Consider the following 16,685-nt stretch of genomic DNA (forward strand, 5'->3'; position numbering starts at 1 on the left):
CGCAATTCTACGTGATCCAATATCTAGACGCGATACTAATATACTTACAATGAAAAACGAAAATTCGTGTGACCCATACCTATAATTACACGAGTGGAGATAAATCTATCGTATCAGAACCGATCAAGTCCGATCATGCCCGAATTTTTCTCCTAGTCCTCTCCTCGGCTCCATTTAATTTCGACTTAACCCCAGGCACCCGTCGCGGGCATTGTATCAAGATAAACGACGTCGCCATTTTTATCTTTGTATCTCGTATCAAACACTCAACGCTATTCAACGTCCACCACGTTCGCGGCAGTATTTTATCTCTCTATCTCATTCGATTTCGATATATCCCTTTCACTTTCTCCGTCACGCAATGTCGTATGATCTGATACTTAGATCCGCGATACTTTCGATCGATAAAATTCGTGTACCCTGCCCCTATAATCGCGTGAGAAAAGCAGGACCCATATACGATCGATCGGATCCACATTCCTGTGGCGAGATATCTCGAGTTTCGCGAACCCAGCATTCGCTTAAAATCCGAGAAACTGCGAGGAAGAACTCGGGACCAATCGCGAGACGAAGTTAACGCAGTCGCGACATCTGGCGTCCGAATGCGGAGATTATCTCTCGACGATATTCCTTTCGTACCGAGGAGAACTAAAAGACACGAAGAGGCGAAGAAAATGGCGACTGGATGTCCTCAATGCAGTGGCGTACGACGCAGTATTTTCCCCGAAATGGCGAAATTAATGGCCGAACCCGAAATGGGGTTTATCGTGACGTATTTGAGGTTAGAAACGGTGGAGTTGGAGGTTACGAACAGCGCCGTTACCGATACGAATGGCCAGAGGGACGCGTCGAAGGGCCGTCGCGTGGTTCCTCCTCGTCCTCCAGTTCCCAGCTCGTGAAACGGAAGTTACACCATTGTAGTTGCGACACCGGTTGACCGAGAAACGTTCTCGCGTTTAGAACTCTGGCCACGATACGGGGAATGTCGTGGCTGCTGGCAACCGGGAAAAAGGCACCCGCGAATGCAGGCCTGAACGGCCTGATTGACTGCGTTATGGTCATTGTTGAAACGCTTTTCGAAAGTGGAACGGCTTTGATTCAGGTTCGAATTCCAGTTCCATCGGGTCTAATCGATCTGTCGGGATAGCGGCACGTTACAGGTGGTGGTCGAGACGTTTTAATTAAAATAATTCTTTAAGAGGGGGCATAAACGCGGAACTTGTGAGAGGAACATCGCGGAATATTTTGTTAGGAGGATTTTACCGCGAATCACGCGATATTTCCTCCTATCCAATCATCTATCCGGTGCACATTGCGCGCATCGGGCCCAGAGGTGCGCGCAAAAGCGGTCGCGGTGTATGCAAATGAGATTCGCGAACGGTGGCAACGCGTTCGGAAACGAACCGGCCGGAATCATAACGCGTTCCGGTGGAATTCGATTTTTATTAACCCTCCGTTGAAAGCACCCTGGCACAGGTGCGAGCTGATAAATATGACTCGCAGCTGCTCGCAAATCGAGTCTCTTTCCGGGCTGTCGTTGTTTCGCGAATTTTCGCGCGGCCATCGGAATTTTGGGGATTTCTCGTCGAACTTTCGTCAAAATTTCTTCGAAATTTCAGGTTTCATGGTGGTGTCGTTAAAATCGAAATTCGTCCAGATGTAATCGGGATTTAATCGGGATACGTCTAAGGAAGACGGTCGGCCCTGGGCGTATTCGTGTATGAACACAGGGGATTCACGCGTGTATGGGGAATCTCACGGTGGACCGAGCTCTGTCAATCGATATTGCACGGCAGTCACGTGATCGACAAGGCGTCCGGAAGTAGCGCAGGCTATTTCGCCCGTTTCCAAGTTTAATCGCGAGTTAATTAGCTCGCGCGACCCCTCGGGATCCCTGGCAACGCTAGTCAGCCTGGTAACGAGTTTCGCGAATATCACTGGCCCAGACATCTGCCCCGATTATTAATTCGACCGATTATCCGGCCAAAAGTTCCCCTAGGCTGTGCGAAAAGTTTCCAAACTCATCCCCTTTCCTCGGGAAACGTGGTACGCGCCGGTTTCACCCTCGAATCCTCGCGTCAGTCCTCGAGGCTAATCAATTTCCACGAGGTCCTTTGACTCGCCTACCCTCTTACCTCCACTAGAACGCCCTTGAAGTTCTGATTGATCGTCACGCTGCCGAGTTTCACGCAAAAGTCGCCGATCTCGAACCGCGGTCCCTTAGACTCTATCTTCTGCATCTTGTTCGTGTAGATGCTCGACATCTTGTACATCAGCAGATCGAACAGGCCGTCGGCTATCAGCGGGACCACCTTGTTGCCCGATTCCAGGATCGCGAAGGCTGACGCAGGCTGCTCGGAGTTGTGCAGCACGTGGAGAGTTCGTTGCACGCCTGTACACAGTCGATTTTTATTCATTAGTGTCGAGGGGTTACGTTGCAAAAGCACGTATCCAGTGGAAACGGTGCAAGAATATATGTTTACTGAACGGGCGTGACTGCCTAGGGCCACACAGGTCACAGGCGACTCTAGAAGACAGGAGATGAAAGGACAAAAAGGGGAAGAAGAGATCACCGTCCACATTGCTAGGTATAGAGATTTTTGCTAACTTTTAACATTCGGGTACTTCAACAATTATCTCGGTTGCAGAGATTGGTATCTTGTAAGACAATAGAGATTAATCTTTGGGGTACCGATCTGTAGTGATTGAGTCTGAGGGGATCCCCCCACGGGGTATCTTTTAATGTCTTCGTTGGTACGCTCGGTCTAGACTCTTGTGGTTCCTGATGGTGCTAGTCTGTTGTATCCCCTTGGTCCTTGTGCTATTATAGGGTAGCAGGTAGTAGGACGACAGGAAAAGGAAGGGATGAGCGTTTCGACCCGGGCCTGCTAGTGGACTCGCCAGTAAGACTTTCTAGCAGGTGCTGCCTTAAATAGGGATACTCAGGTGGCACAGGAACTTAACCCCTTGTCCTACGATATAAGATTCAACAGCGTGGGCTTCGAGTCATTACAAATCTCGGCAAATTTGCTTTAAGTTGTACCAATCGCACACGACTTACGTAGGGTGACGTAGCTATTAGAAAAATATAATTCGGGGAAAGTTAATTTAATAAATTACAAAAATACTAGTGAAGAATTAAAAACAAACAAATGATCAAAACTAAATGACATATCAAATTAAACAATAAACAATGAAGGCTAATAATTGAAGTGGGACACATCGACAAACCATGAGCGTGACACGTGGTGTTTACATTTGGCTCGGTCGACGTACCACGTGCCAGACCCGTGATACTCAGTTTCGACCCGACCGATGTATCACGGGCCAGGCTCGTGGTAATCAGTTTTGGCTCGACAAACTGACCACGAGTCTCACACGTGGTTTTAGGTCAAAGGTCGAGGATTCACGAGAAGTTCTTAAACCTCTTTGAAGTTGGAATCCATCTAGAGGTGAGAGTGAGAATTACGGTCGCTACGAGTCTTTTACCAAGCAGAGTCCTAAGTCGTTTCTTTATTTCAACGATGATCTTATCGCAATCGTGATCTTAATTTTCCATGGGTATTTTAATAATAATTACACGGGTACCTCGGTTAGTAGTCCAATACCATGGCAGATACAAAAGACAAGAGACCAAAGTCTCCACAGACATGTCTACACCTGAGAACCATGCATAGACAATGAATACTCCAATTTTTCCTCAAAACATTTACCTGAAAGTGAAAGTATCATCCAAAATTCGTACCATTTGCTCGTCAACCCGATTGCCGATTCCCTTCGCGTCTCCAGAGAGAAAAGGGTTGGATGGGCGAAGCGGAAGGGCGTGCAAGAATCGTTTGTACGTCCGGGCTCGGCAGATACGCTTCCGAGTTGCCTCTGTTTACACCGGCATGCACGTGCACATAACGCGACCCGAGCTAAACTTGGACCCAACTTGAAGTTCAGCCCAGGCCACGTCCAACTTCTATCCCCGGAGCGTGCGTCGACGACTCGCACGCTGAATCCCCGGACGCGAAAACTATCGGGATTGCCCGGGACGACGATCTCTATCCCCTGGTTTTCCGATAAATTTCCAATTCCCTAGACAGCTAGTTAACGAGAACTAATATCCGCGGTTTAGTCGATTCGCCTATTTCCTCCGGCTTCCTCTTCTCCTAACTGGGCAGAACAAACTTTGCCATCCGCTTTCCACGACTGATTTATTACCGCGATATTTTTCGATCGCGATGATGGTTACGAAAGTTTTTCCAAAATTTTTTCTCCTCTTTCTCTCTCTTCCTGTACCGAGAATTATTTCGGGAATAACGGAATAGGCTTTCGGATATTCGCATCGTCATCTTCGATCGATATTACGAACGATTCTTTCTGGTTCACGATAATCGGGTACCAAAATATTTTTTGGCTATTATGAGCATTATGAAAGAAGTGTAACATATTTTTTCCCTTTTTCTGGTTACTTCTGTGCCGCAAATTATTTCGGGAATAGCGGAATAGGCACTGTTCGGGTCCCCGCATTGACGTTATTCGATGTCACGAATGATTTGAAGACGATTTGAAAGCGATTTGAAGGTGATTTAGAGCCGATTTAGAGCCGATTTGGAGCCGATTTGGAGATTTTTTCTTGGTCGGATACGATGGAGATGGAAGTGGAAGGGAGGAATGCGATGGGAACGAATGGCGAACGATTCCATCGCTCTCGCGTTTCGATTAGTTGCTTGGATGTAAACAATTACACCGTCATCGGCGATTACGCGCGATACGGAGGGATTAAAGTCGATCAATCGCAGCCGACAGGGGATGATAATGCAGTTGGAGCTCGATGCGGCGAATAATAAAATCGGATGGAATTGAGTTATACGCGGGTGAAATGGAAATCTGACAGATTCGAAGCTACATTTCATTATCCGAAACGCGATTATTTTGCCATTTTCAGGATCGGAATTAACGCGATGTCCTACGAAACCGATCACGTGTCACACACGAATACACACGCGCGCGTCCACTCTACGTTCGCGAATTTAATTCTACGAAACACAGGGTTGCTTCTATCCGTGTTTCCACGCTTTTTGTTCTGTCCATTTGTACGTATAACGCGTAAATTCCCTTTGCGTTTTCTAAATTCCTGGAGAGCTAAAGTCCAACGAACATCGAGAACGGAACATTTTTCCAGATAGCTCGTGTCCCTTTTCCGAAACGCGCGCCTCTTTCGTTGCGCGCTTGGCGAGCGCGTATCTTCGAATTAAAAATGGAAGATAAATCGGAACCAGGATGCGTCCCGCGTCGAATCGCGGCCGTATCAGGCGGATTAATACCGGCCAGACAGAAACGTACGACGTGCGAACTGCGTTGAATATTCATAATTCATCGGACGCAACCCCTCACCTGGCCCGTCCGCCATAATAGCAGGCTATCGGCGAGCGCGAGCCTCCGGCGCATGAATTATTTATGCAGCGAATTATAACGCACCCCACTCCGCGGCTTCGAATGACAAAATTCTTAATTGCGGATCGGCAGACCCGCGGACAGCTTTATGAGCTTTAATTGTACACCGCTTACGCCCTTATTTATCACCAGCGGCCGAGCTTAGCGTGGTGAACGCGCTCGTCACGATTCCTTCGTCCTCGATAAGAGGAGACTGTTCCAAAAACGGAAGAGCCTTGGCCGGGACTTTGGCGCGAGGATTCGTCAAAACCGGGACTCTCCGGCCAGAGTGTCTCGCGTCGATACAGCGAATAACGCGTGGCGTTCGAGCTGCGACCTATTTCCGCTTGTAATTTCCCGAAAACAATGGGAACGCGCGCGGGCCGCAATTCGGATTAACGAACAGGCTGATTAGAAGCGTCCTTTCCGCTACTCCGCCGCTCCGGCCTCCGCCTCCTGCTCCTCGTCCGCAGCTTTCCGCGGGGCAATTCGCACCAGCGACCATGTACGGCCCTGTGACGCGCCGCATGCCGCATTCCGCATCGTCTGCATCGCGCGTATGCATCGCGACGCGGATGTACGGGCGCCGCAGGAGCCGCAAATGTGGCCCGCTACCCTCCGCATCCGCAACGATCAGCAATAACACCTTATCGGTGTAACGACCTCGAAATAAATATCTCCCGACCCCTACCTCGTCGCCCCTATCCGCCACGGATACCTTTAACTCGTCCTTAATTTACCCGTAATTTCTCCTTGATCCGTCTTTCATTTGTCCTTAATTTCTCCTTAATTTCTCCTTAATTCCTCTTCAATTTCTCAATTCGTCCTTAATTCGACCTTAATTCAGCGTGAACTTTCGTCCGACGAGTTCTTTCGTCCGGAGAGTTTTACCACACGGTTGCTAGGTAGGTCTGTATGAGGAAAGAGGTTCGTGACCGTGAAACCGAGAGATCCGCGAGTGATTAACGAATCGCCGTGGACATCCACTGACCGTTCGATGGTTAGGAGGCAAGGTGAATCAGGGGTATCGGGTATTCGAGCGGTGCCTCGTGCCTGGCGTTCGTGTAGCCTCGCAATTGCGGCTCGTTATCGAGCCGCACGTCCGATAGCCGTGAAACAGGGCTCATAAAAAACGGCAGTTAGCAACGAATTACGAGACAAAGCTGGTCGCGGGATCCGCCTCGCGGTTTCAATCCGCGCCCGCAAATTCTTCCACCGCGCCACCCCTGTCAAACGTCTTTCCTATTCCGTTACCTTTCCTCCTCTTTCTCTTCGCCTTTCCCCGTCCTCTTCGTCCTCTTCAGCTCTTTCCATCCGCTGTTCCGTCTCGAATCGTTTCGCGTCCTAGCCCGTGGCTTCTCCCTCGCGCGCTTTCACCCTTTCGGGATTTTTATTGTCGGGCCGCAGATCCGGCAGAGGCCATTAATTACTCTCATTGAGCGATCCTGCCGTGGAGATTGCACCTGTCTTTGTCCGGACTATCTGCCGCGCTGATCCAATTTCGCCCGGCCGGCGAAAGTTGCCGCTTCGCTTCGGCCTCGAGAAATTATTAACGAAGCGCTAGCGCACCGTGGGCCGAATTATTTGCCCGATAAATCAAGCACCGGGCCAGCACGGCGCATCGACGAATTAACACGCACTGCATGCAACTTCCATCTCTAATTTATCGTCCGGCTGTATCGACGGCGCACTTGCGTGTATCGGGTCAGCGGATCGCGTCGCTCTAGTTTGAGACGTCTATGATAAAATATCGCCGGCCCGATAGCCACACGCTCAACGCGCCGACTATCCCGGCGTGATTTTGCAACTGAACGACGAGAGGTTCTTGCACCGTGTACTGGTCGTTCATAAAGTGGCGGTGTCATCTATGCGAGACCCGATTCCGGTCCCCCGTTGACGGATCTGTCATACGGTCCTGCGCTTTTCCAGTATATTGTTGGAAAATATATGTATTATGTTATAGTAGTATAGTAACATAGTAGTATAGTAACATAGTAACATAGTAACATAGTAGTATAGTAGTATAGTAGTATAGCAGTATAGTAGTATAGTAGTATAGTAGTATAGTAGTATAGTAGTATAGTTGTATAGTTGTATAGTTGTATAGTAGTATAGTTGTATAGTAGTATAGTTGTATAGTAGTATAGTTGTATAGTAGTATAGTTGTATAGTTGTATAGTAGTATAGTTGTATAGTTGTATAGTAGTATAGTTGTATAGTAGTATAGTTGTATAGTTGTATAGTGGTATAGTATTACATTAATATTATTAATATTGTATTATATTATACTATATTAATAACATGTTAATCTATCTGTTGTGATACTGTGTGTCATTGTAATATTTATTACACGGTCTGTGAATTAAGTCTCAAGAACTCTGGGATGCCTCCATTATCTATATTTGATTGTAGAACGTTTGGAAAAATGACTTTAAACGTTAGATAGTACCAAGGTTTGCATAAGTGTCATCACTTTCGCGTAACAAAAGTTCTCGTTCCCTTAGGTTAGAGGACCTCGTTGGGTTTAGAGAACCTTCTTAGTGCCAGTTTGTCTAGTCCCAGAACCGAGACTGATCAGTTAATGATCAATAAAAATTCGTATAATAATAAGTTATATAATAGTTATATATACATAATGGCTTAGACCAATCGCTATCAGTGCACACGAGATTCCAGCGAAGTAAATTCTCGAGTAAAGCGTATCGAGCATGTAACGTGTTCTTACTAACAATTATATTGTATTTGCTATAGTATAATTAGTACAAAAGTTAGAGATAGTCATACGTATAATTACTCTCTTTAAACCTGGGCTAAACCATTAGAGAGAGAGTAGATTTATGTAAGAAAAAGTAGTTGGATTTGAATAGAGGTGCAGTTTTGTCTTCAATTTTATCTGCTTAAACACCGGCTTTGATATGGGGCGCGCCATTTTGAAAATTACAGAAATCGTTTGCATTTGAATAAAAATAATCTCTAGCGATATAAATTTCATATAAGTATGCATCTTACAATTCCATTTATAAGTTAATAGTGTGTAATTACGTCGCTTTTTCGGTTGTTTTCTAAAGAAAATGTCCGATTTCGTTCATGCGTCGCAAGAAATGTCCGCAAACCTAGCGTTAACAGTAAAGTTACCACAGCCCAAACAACCGGTTTCAGATATTTAATTGAAAATTCTGCATGCAACGTTCTCTCCCTGCTCGTTTAATTTTTCGATTTGTGCCTTAAACATAGGTATTATTAAATTTCCAATATCTTAATTTATTCCATTTTCCTCCAAGTTTTCCTTCTTCCATTTTTCCATCTATCGGTCATTTGACCGATCCTTGGTAGGTTTAGCGTCGAAGCTATGATTCCGTGCAATAGAATAGAGCATATTACTCTGTACTAGAGTATATTGGTATATATTAAATCTTTAATGAGTTCTTATTATTCAAACTATCACTATCATTCAACTATCAAACGTGCATCATCCTAATTAGGGCTGGATTTTTCCAAATATTTATTATAGAAATAATCCAATTATTCAAATCATTTTATTTTCTGTTATAGCTGTTTTCCACAAGGGACAGATGGTAAGATGTCTAGGAGAATATAGTATATAATTATATAATTATGTATTTCATTTTATTTTCACTATTATACTTCACTATTATATATTTTATTTTCAGTATTAACTGTACTATACTGTAATTATTTTAATATTATTTTAAAAGTAATTAATTCATACTGTAAATATTTTATTTTATTTTCACTATTATACTTCAGTATTATAAATTTTATTTTCATTGTTAATTGTACTATATTGTAATTATTTTAATTACTTTTACAAGAAGTACATCAGATATATACCCATTTTCAGGGGATCCCTGATGCATAAGAAGCTGAAAGCCACAATTCCAATGAATTTTATTTGCAGTTAATTAATATACCAGCTTTCAAGAAAAACAAATTCGGTTGTCCAACTAAAAATCTTACTCCACTTTCAACCACCTAAAACAAGCCTCTATCGCAGGTATATTACTCTATACTTATTATACACAATCCACGGATGTAAAATGACACGATCATCGAGTTCAACAGCCTATCAAAATGTGCAAAGGACCCCAGGTCACCGATTCTCTCGCGGATTCTCTGGTTTAATCCTAAACCTACCAGGCCCCAAATATTTTACACAGTAATGCATCGTGTATCGTATAGAAATCCCTAAGTGTATTTCTACTACGCCAGGAACGGAACATTTTGACAAGACAGCGTATTGACAACTGAGATCCATAACAGATGAAAAACCAGAAAACTCGTGAACAATGTGTTAACACTTTGTTGACCGACAATTTCACACAGAAACTATGTCAAGTCACCGGTTATTATTTTGTAATTCAATCTTCAAAATCATTTTCACACGCAATATTCTATATCACCCTAGGTTTCATAAACTGAAATAGATAATGCAAGTGCAACGACGAGTTAACTCGTCACCGGTCAACAACGTGTTAAATTAAAAATTTCGCATTCAGCGTTGCCACTTTGGTCACCTGTCTTTGCGATTTTTCTTTTAACACAGATATAATCGATTTTGCGATATCTCCGCGCGTTTCATTTTCCAAAAATTTTCCTTATTTTATTTCTTCGTCTACCGGTCGATTTGCCATGACCAGCCATGATAGGTTCAGCGTTAAGAGCAGCGAGAGTAGAAATCGCAGCTGGAGACAGCTCGCGGGCGGAGTTGCTGGTTCGAGAAGTTTGAACGGACGAGTAAAAGCGGACGAGTTAAGAAGGGACGCGACAGTGGTAGACGATCGTTAATCTTTATGCGTTTCAAGTATCGATGCTCCATTAACCGCGCGGCCAGAGATCGCGAATTTATGTTCTTTAACAGCGTAAACGTTCGGGAAACGCGGACGTGAATTGATGCCCGTCGACGTTGCTCATCCCTCAGAGGCCCCTTTGCAGCGCCTCTGACCCTGGCCCGACCGTTTTGTCACGCTATCTCTTCGCGGCCTTTCAACCGGCCCAAGGAATTTACGGCCAAGTTATCAATTTTATTTCCCAAACCACGAATTCAGAGCCGCGTGCCGCGCTGAAATACGCTTCGGATTCGCCTATCATGGCTGGTCATGGCAACTCGACCGCTAGACGAAGAAATAAAATAAGGAAAACTTTTGGAAAATGAAACGCGCGGAGATATCGAAAAATCGATTATATCTGTGTTAAAAGAAAAATCGCAAAGACAGGTGACCAAAGTGGCAACGTTGAATGCGAAATTTTTAATGGCAACTCGCGGCCGCCATGAAAAATACGCGCCGCGGTATTTTTCACCTCGGCGAACAGCTTTTGCGGCGCGGATAATGGCGGCGTTGTCGCCGGGAAAATAAATCGTGGATCAAAGGAGCGATGGAAATGCGATAGAACGATTTCGACCACCGGAAGATAGGGTACGCTTTGTGCCGCGTTTCCGCGTTGTTTCGCGGCCAGAAAGGGTCTGGGAGATGGTAGACGAGCGGTGGGACCGGATTAGGCGAGTATCGCGGCGAAATTTTCCTCGGTGGAATTAATTTTAGACACGTTGACACGAGAAAGATATAATTCTCTTTTAAACCTCCATTTTTATCCAAATTAAACGAAGCGTTTACACAGTAAATGTATTCTTAAGTGAAAAAGTAACTTGAAAGGGTGTCTCGAATGAATTCCTATTTATATTCCTATTGATATTTCGATAAATATCAGAATTATAATCGAAGTGTACGCGAAATTGACACGATGTTTATTTATTTATTTAATAATAATTTACGAGTAGTAGAACCAATTAGTGTATAAACAAAACATAAAATATATCAGTTTGCTAGAGAGGGTAAGAATATAGGTTATGTATGGTACAAATGCCGATATAGCCGATATAAACAATTTGCTTAGAGATTTAAGATCTGGATTATAAACGAAGAGATACTATTGCCAAAAAATTGAAGGTTTGATGAGAAATTGTTTGCAAGAATGCATAAGTCTGGATTATAAACGAAGAGGTACTATTGCCAAAAAATTGAAGGTTTGATGAGAAATTGTTTGCAAGAATGCATATTTTATCGATAGGATCTGCTGATTCAAGTCGTGCAGTATTGTGCTGGTCAGGTATAAAGATTCGAAAGTCTCTTAAATTTCTTAAAAGAGCATGAAAATTAACCTCTTAGGCACTAGGCGCAACTATAGTGGCTTTCGCGGATGTCATATTTCTGTACGACGCGCCACTATAGTTAATCATCATACAAAAATAATACAATAATTTAATCATCAAACACTTCATTCCAATGTAGTCGTGTAAAGAACAGCATTATCCATCACACATTGCAGTGCCGTATCATTTACACGTAATTCGCGTTGAACTCTGCCGTACAGAGAAACAGCCCCGCGCAAAATTCAGCCGTGCCTAAGAGGTTAATAAAAGATAATAATTTTGGACTGCGTATAATAGCGTTTATAATTTTGAAGAGAAACAAAAGATCGGCAGCAATTCTTCTTGATTCAAGAGATTTAAGATCAAGCTTGCGTTGAACAGGTTAAAATGTTAAAATACATCGAATGCACTGGCGAATATAAAAGTAAAAGAAGAATGGCAATGTCTGAAAGATGGTAGTGGTAGGACCGAGTTAGGCGAATATCGTGTAACGGCAGTTGACATTACAACCCAAGTCCAACCCTAATCATTCATCACCCCCTTAGAAATAAGACAACAGTATGTATGAAAACCCATCGATTCTGTACTGAACCAGTCAATGCTTGTTCAAAGTTCTTCGATGAAACATCCTCAGATCCACGGATTAAAGATCATAGCAGGAATATCCAATTATTTTATTAAAATCTTTTACGACTGCTCGCTGAAACACAGTCAAGTGGCGATCCTGCATACGCGTGACTTTAATGACATATTTTGTTTATAATATTAATCGTGCCCCGTGACAATCGCGTCGAAATTTTGCTCGGCGGTATTAATCATAGACACGTTGTCACTAGAAGAATATAATTTTCCCTTAAACCTCCATTTTCATCCAAATTAAAGAAAGCGTGTACACGGTAAAAGTATTCTCGAGTGGAAAAGTAACTCGAAAGGCTGTGTCGAATGAATTCCTATTTACATTCGCACTGCTATTTCGATAACAACCAGAATCGTAATCAAAGTGTACTTGGAATCGCTGTTAAAATAACGAATGCATCGACGAGAAAAAAGTAAACGAAGAATGGCAACGCGTTATCGAGTGTACCCCCTACACGCGCGTGTGCTTCAGTGCTACAAAAACGGGGGGAAAAAATGGAAAAAGAGGAACCCGGTAATGGGTACTTCGCGAATCGTGTGTATATTCGCTTCCTGCAGGTTTCCCGATTCGATCATCCCCCGGTGATTATCCCTTTCCGTTTTGTCGATACAGGAGTTGCTATCCATTAGCACGATAGGTATTAAAAGTTTCGAAAGCGGGGGGTGAAACTTTCCTCCTGTTTTATTTTTCGCTCGGGAACGCGGTATTTCATCGGGACGAAATAACGCGAGTGCATTGGTATCGATGAAAGAGAGAAAGAAAGGGTAGAAGAGCTCGCGACGCGGATGTCGAAACGCTTGTGACGAAGAGTTCTACAGCGGCAAGGCAAAGTTATCCCCTTTATCGTTTCTGTTCCTCCTCTTGTTTCCCCGCTAATAAGTATAGGGATATCGAGTTTATAAACTTTCGCCAGGGCGCATCGTGGATCGGCTGGCAGCAGCTGGAAGTTTTAATAAAGCGATCGCAAATCTTGTCGGCCGATAGAACGAGCAGGAAGAGAAAAGTGACCCCCTCGAAACGCGCCACCTTCTCCTTCTCCGACCTCTTGCCCGATCAGAGCTGTCTCCGTCTCACGGTGTCTCGTTCTCCCTCCGATTACACGGCATAAGGGTATTCGTTCGAATAGTTGGCCAACTATTGACTTTGATAATAATGTTAGGGCTTAAGGAGAAAGTTGGAACGACGTCGGCGAAGTTAAACGGCCGGCTGATCGATAAAGAGCACGCGTTCGTTGCGCCTTCTAATTTCTCTGCCTAACCTCTGTCTCTCTCCTTCCTCTCTCCTTTCAATCTCCGTCTCTTTCACTCTACTCTCCTCTAAATCAAACAACGGCCGAGGTGTTGCGACGGCAATAATGAAGCTTAGACGTGACTTACTGTCCTTCTCGAGGATTAACTCCTTGCACTCGACGATTTTTTGGCTAAGGAAGAGTAGCAGTTCAAAGATTTTCTGCTATAAAGTTGACGGTATATTTTTATATCCCACTCAAAGACAAAGAATACGGATAACGTTACCTAGGATCAGACTCAATAGATGGGAGGCACGTGTGACTGACCCACTGAAACGTTAACACGTTCGTAGGCAAGCGTGATTCGGTTAAGTTTCTCACAGGGCCCAAATCCGATTGTCTGAGTCCCAGAACGTTATGGGACTGATGATTTGGATGGGTCGAGTATAGACACCGCTCGTTACCTGTTGGTCAATGGATTCTATTTACAATTTTCCATTTACGCGCAACAGCATTAGTAAAAAGTATAGTATAATGTGTATATTTTTAATCTTTTTATGTTGTATATCCTATGTTTATATTTCAGTGCTTATTCCATTAAATTCCTTTTAAAAGTCCAATTGAAAATCCTACATATTTGGATGACAGGGCCCTCGCGGAAGCGTACCCGTTATTAATATTTTTTTAGATGGAATCATATTTTTGATTACATCAGCTGACGCTCCTTCATATTCTTTAGAAAAAAGTATTAACCTATTTATATTAAAAAATCATTAGTTTAGGAGATATTCTAATTTTACTGTCTATTTACCTTTAGAAAAGGTTCAATATGGCGACCATTTGTATCACAACATTTTCTGAATCGATAAATTAGCGATTCACTAACATTGCGTAGTGTATCTGATGTTATTTTGTTACATTCAATGATGATACGATCCCTCATATTGGCCATTTTCTAACAAGATTCCCTAACAACATTAAAATTAAAATATCCCTTACACTAATGATTTTTTAATATAAATAGGTTGATACTTTTTCGTAAAGAATATGAAGAATCATCAGCTGATGTAATAAAAAATATATAATTCCATTCAAAAAAATATTAATGACCTTCATATATCCTTTATACGTTCATCTACAAAGAAACTAGTACTATCAGAATATGCCTCTTTAAAAATCATTCAACCTCATCTGAAAAATTTTTCGCTATGCGTAATAATAACGATGTATATCTAGATGACAATACATCGATAATGCAAGTCGTAATTATCAGTGTAATAAAGTGTACATAAACAAAACTGCTCCTTATTGCACAACCCAAGTGCTCAATATCTCGATAAGTACGGAATACCAAACGAGAGAAAGCAACCACGAGTACAATTCCACAACTGCCTTCGTGCAACACGGGGAATTATTTTTCCCTCCGCGCGATTCGTTGCGTCACCATTAGGCGAACCAGCGGCAAGATCGATGCACCTCGTGAAAGAGAAGATCGTAATGATCGACGACTATCGGTTCCATCTTCTTCTCGAATAACTTGCAGGTCCGTTCGAAGCGTGCTTACGCCGCCGCTTTACGAGTCGTGACAAATTGGAGTCGATGTCGAAGATTAATCGGGAAAAGCGCCGCGACGCAGTCAGACACACGAGCCAGCTCATTCGTTCTGGCTTACGGAATTCGTTCCGTCGAAGATCGTCAGCCGACAATGGGAGACACGAGCCGGAGTACTCCGAGCTCACCCTTTCTTCCACGTTCGCCTCCCCTAGTTGGAGAGCTCGTGACGCAAACAGTCCGGACCGCGATCCCATTGTGCCTGCCGCCCCTCCGCCGCACGGGGTCGAAACGAAAAATCTCGTCGGTTCGACGTGGCCAAACCGGGACTTCATTGTCCTGCAATTTATCCTGCATTCAGCCTGCGACCGATACGTTGAATCCTTTTTTGGGCGTGCCCGGGACAGATGAGCGTTCCGCGATCTCCTTTTATTACGGTCCTTAATTCTATACAGCGCTGAAGCCGTGCTGTGCACGAACCGTTGTGCATCGTGCTTTTGCATCCTCGAACGTAACGTTCGGAGTGGTTCGCGAATATTTACTGTTCCCATCAAGTACTCCATCGTTGCACCTTTTTTTTAGCTATTTATCAAACGATTCCCGAGAAATCGCGTCGTTTCGATTCTGCCAAGATGTCAGAGGATTACTCTCGACTCATCGGTGAATTTTCACCCCTCGAACTACTAAGGCTACTTTCATCCTCGAATTCCTCCATTCAGCCCGGCTGAAAAGCAAGGCCGTCGTTTCATTAGGCCGGCCATAACATCTGACAAGCGATCTAAGCAATTAGTCAAGTGGCCGGAGCACGCGATTAAAACCGATTGACCCCGTGAAAAGCCCCTGGATGTTCGCTTCGCTATTCAGCTCCTTTATCACTCCCGCCTCTCCTCTCCTCTCCTCTCCGTTGCATCGTTGCAACGTCTGTTACTAGGAGTCGGGGGTGGTGGGAAGCCGATGTCGAGGGGTGGTCGCGTCCTCGAGGGTGGCACCGGGATCCACGGTGTATCGCGAATTTCGCTTTGAACCGAAATTCGATCGAGTTTATTAGCACCAATTGGAAATTCGCGAGCTTCATCCCTGATCACGGTGCTAGGTCCATTGTCCGTGACTTTATTCCCGATTTCGGGGAAGACTCGCGTCAGACCAGGGGACTGCGTTCAGCAGGGAACCGTCCGTTGGATTCCTCGCCACCCTATCGACAGGTCTTCCTTTGACTGCTTCTCTTTGAAGGGATGCGAGGGGAGAACGCGAATGCTTCGAGGGTTTTATATTTTCTGTCGCGTGTTCGCGAGGCGGAATGACAAAGGAGCCCCGCACCGCTCGAGGAAGCACGATCACGCACTTGCTCGCGGAAGTCTTTTGATTTTTACAATTCATCGTGTACATCGCTTCGGACAAATATTTACCTGCGTTTATCATAGTCTGGGAAACGTAACGGTTTCCTGGCATTTCCAAGCGTATTCCTGCTCTCGAACCAGCCCCGATAGAACGTCGAATGCGAATTGGACCGCGAAGGGCGAATAATCAGCCGAAGCCTTTCGGCGCCAGCTAATACACCAAAAACATCCCCTCTCTTGGAGCCACGAACTCGTCGATATCAAGTAAACCTCGTAATTTTTAAACCCGATTATTCTCTACAACTTTCAGTCGTATTTATCCTATTCCTATTTAACCATTTG

At 44.2% G+C, this 16,685-nt stretch overlaps 1 protein-coding gene across 1 annotated transcript in view; it reads right to left on the reverse strand.

The window, feature by feature from the left end:
• Positions 1-16,685, reverse strand: part of LOC108549766 (trans-2,3-enoyl-CoA reductase Sc2) — a 170,799-nt gene that overhangs the window by 6,542 nt on the left and 147,572 nt on the right. Inside the window, exon 3 of the mRNA XM_017903277.1 lies at positions 2,136-2,392. Within this exon, the coding sequence (XP_017758766.1) occupies positions 2,136-2,392 (257 nt within the window). The remainder of the gene's footprint in view (positions 1-2,135; positions 2,393-16,685) is intronic.

Source organism: Eufriesea mexicana, unplaced genomic scaffold, assembly GCF_001483705.2.
Source record: "Eufriesea mexicana isolate 0111107269 unplaced genomic scaffold, ASM148370v2 scaffold2208, whole genome shotgun sequence".
NCBI lineage: Eukaryota > Metazoa > Arthropoda > Insecta > Hymenoptera > Apidae > Eufriesea > Eufriesea mexicana.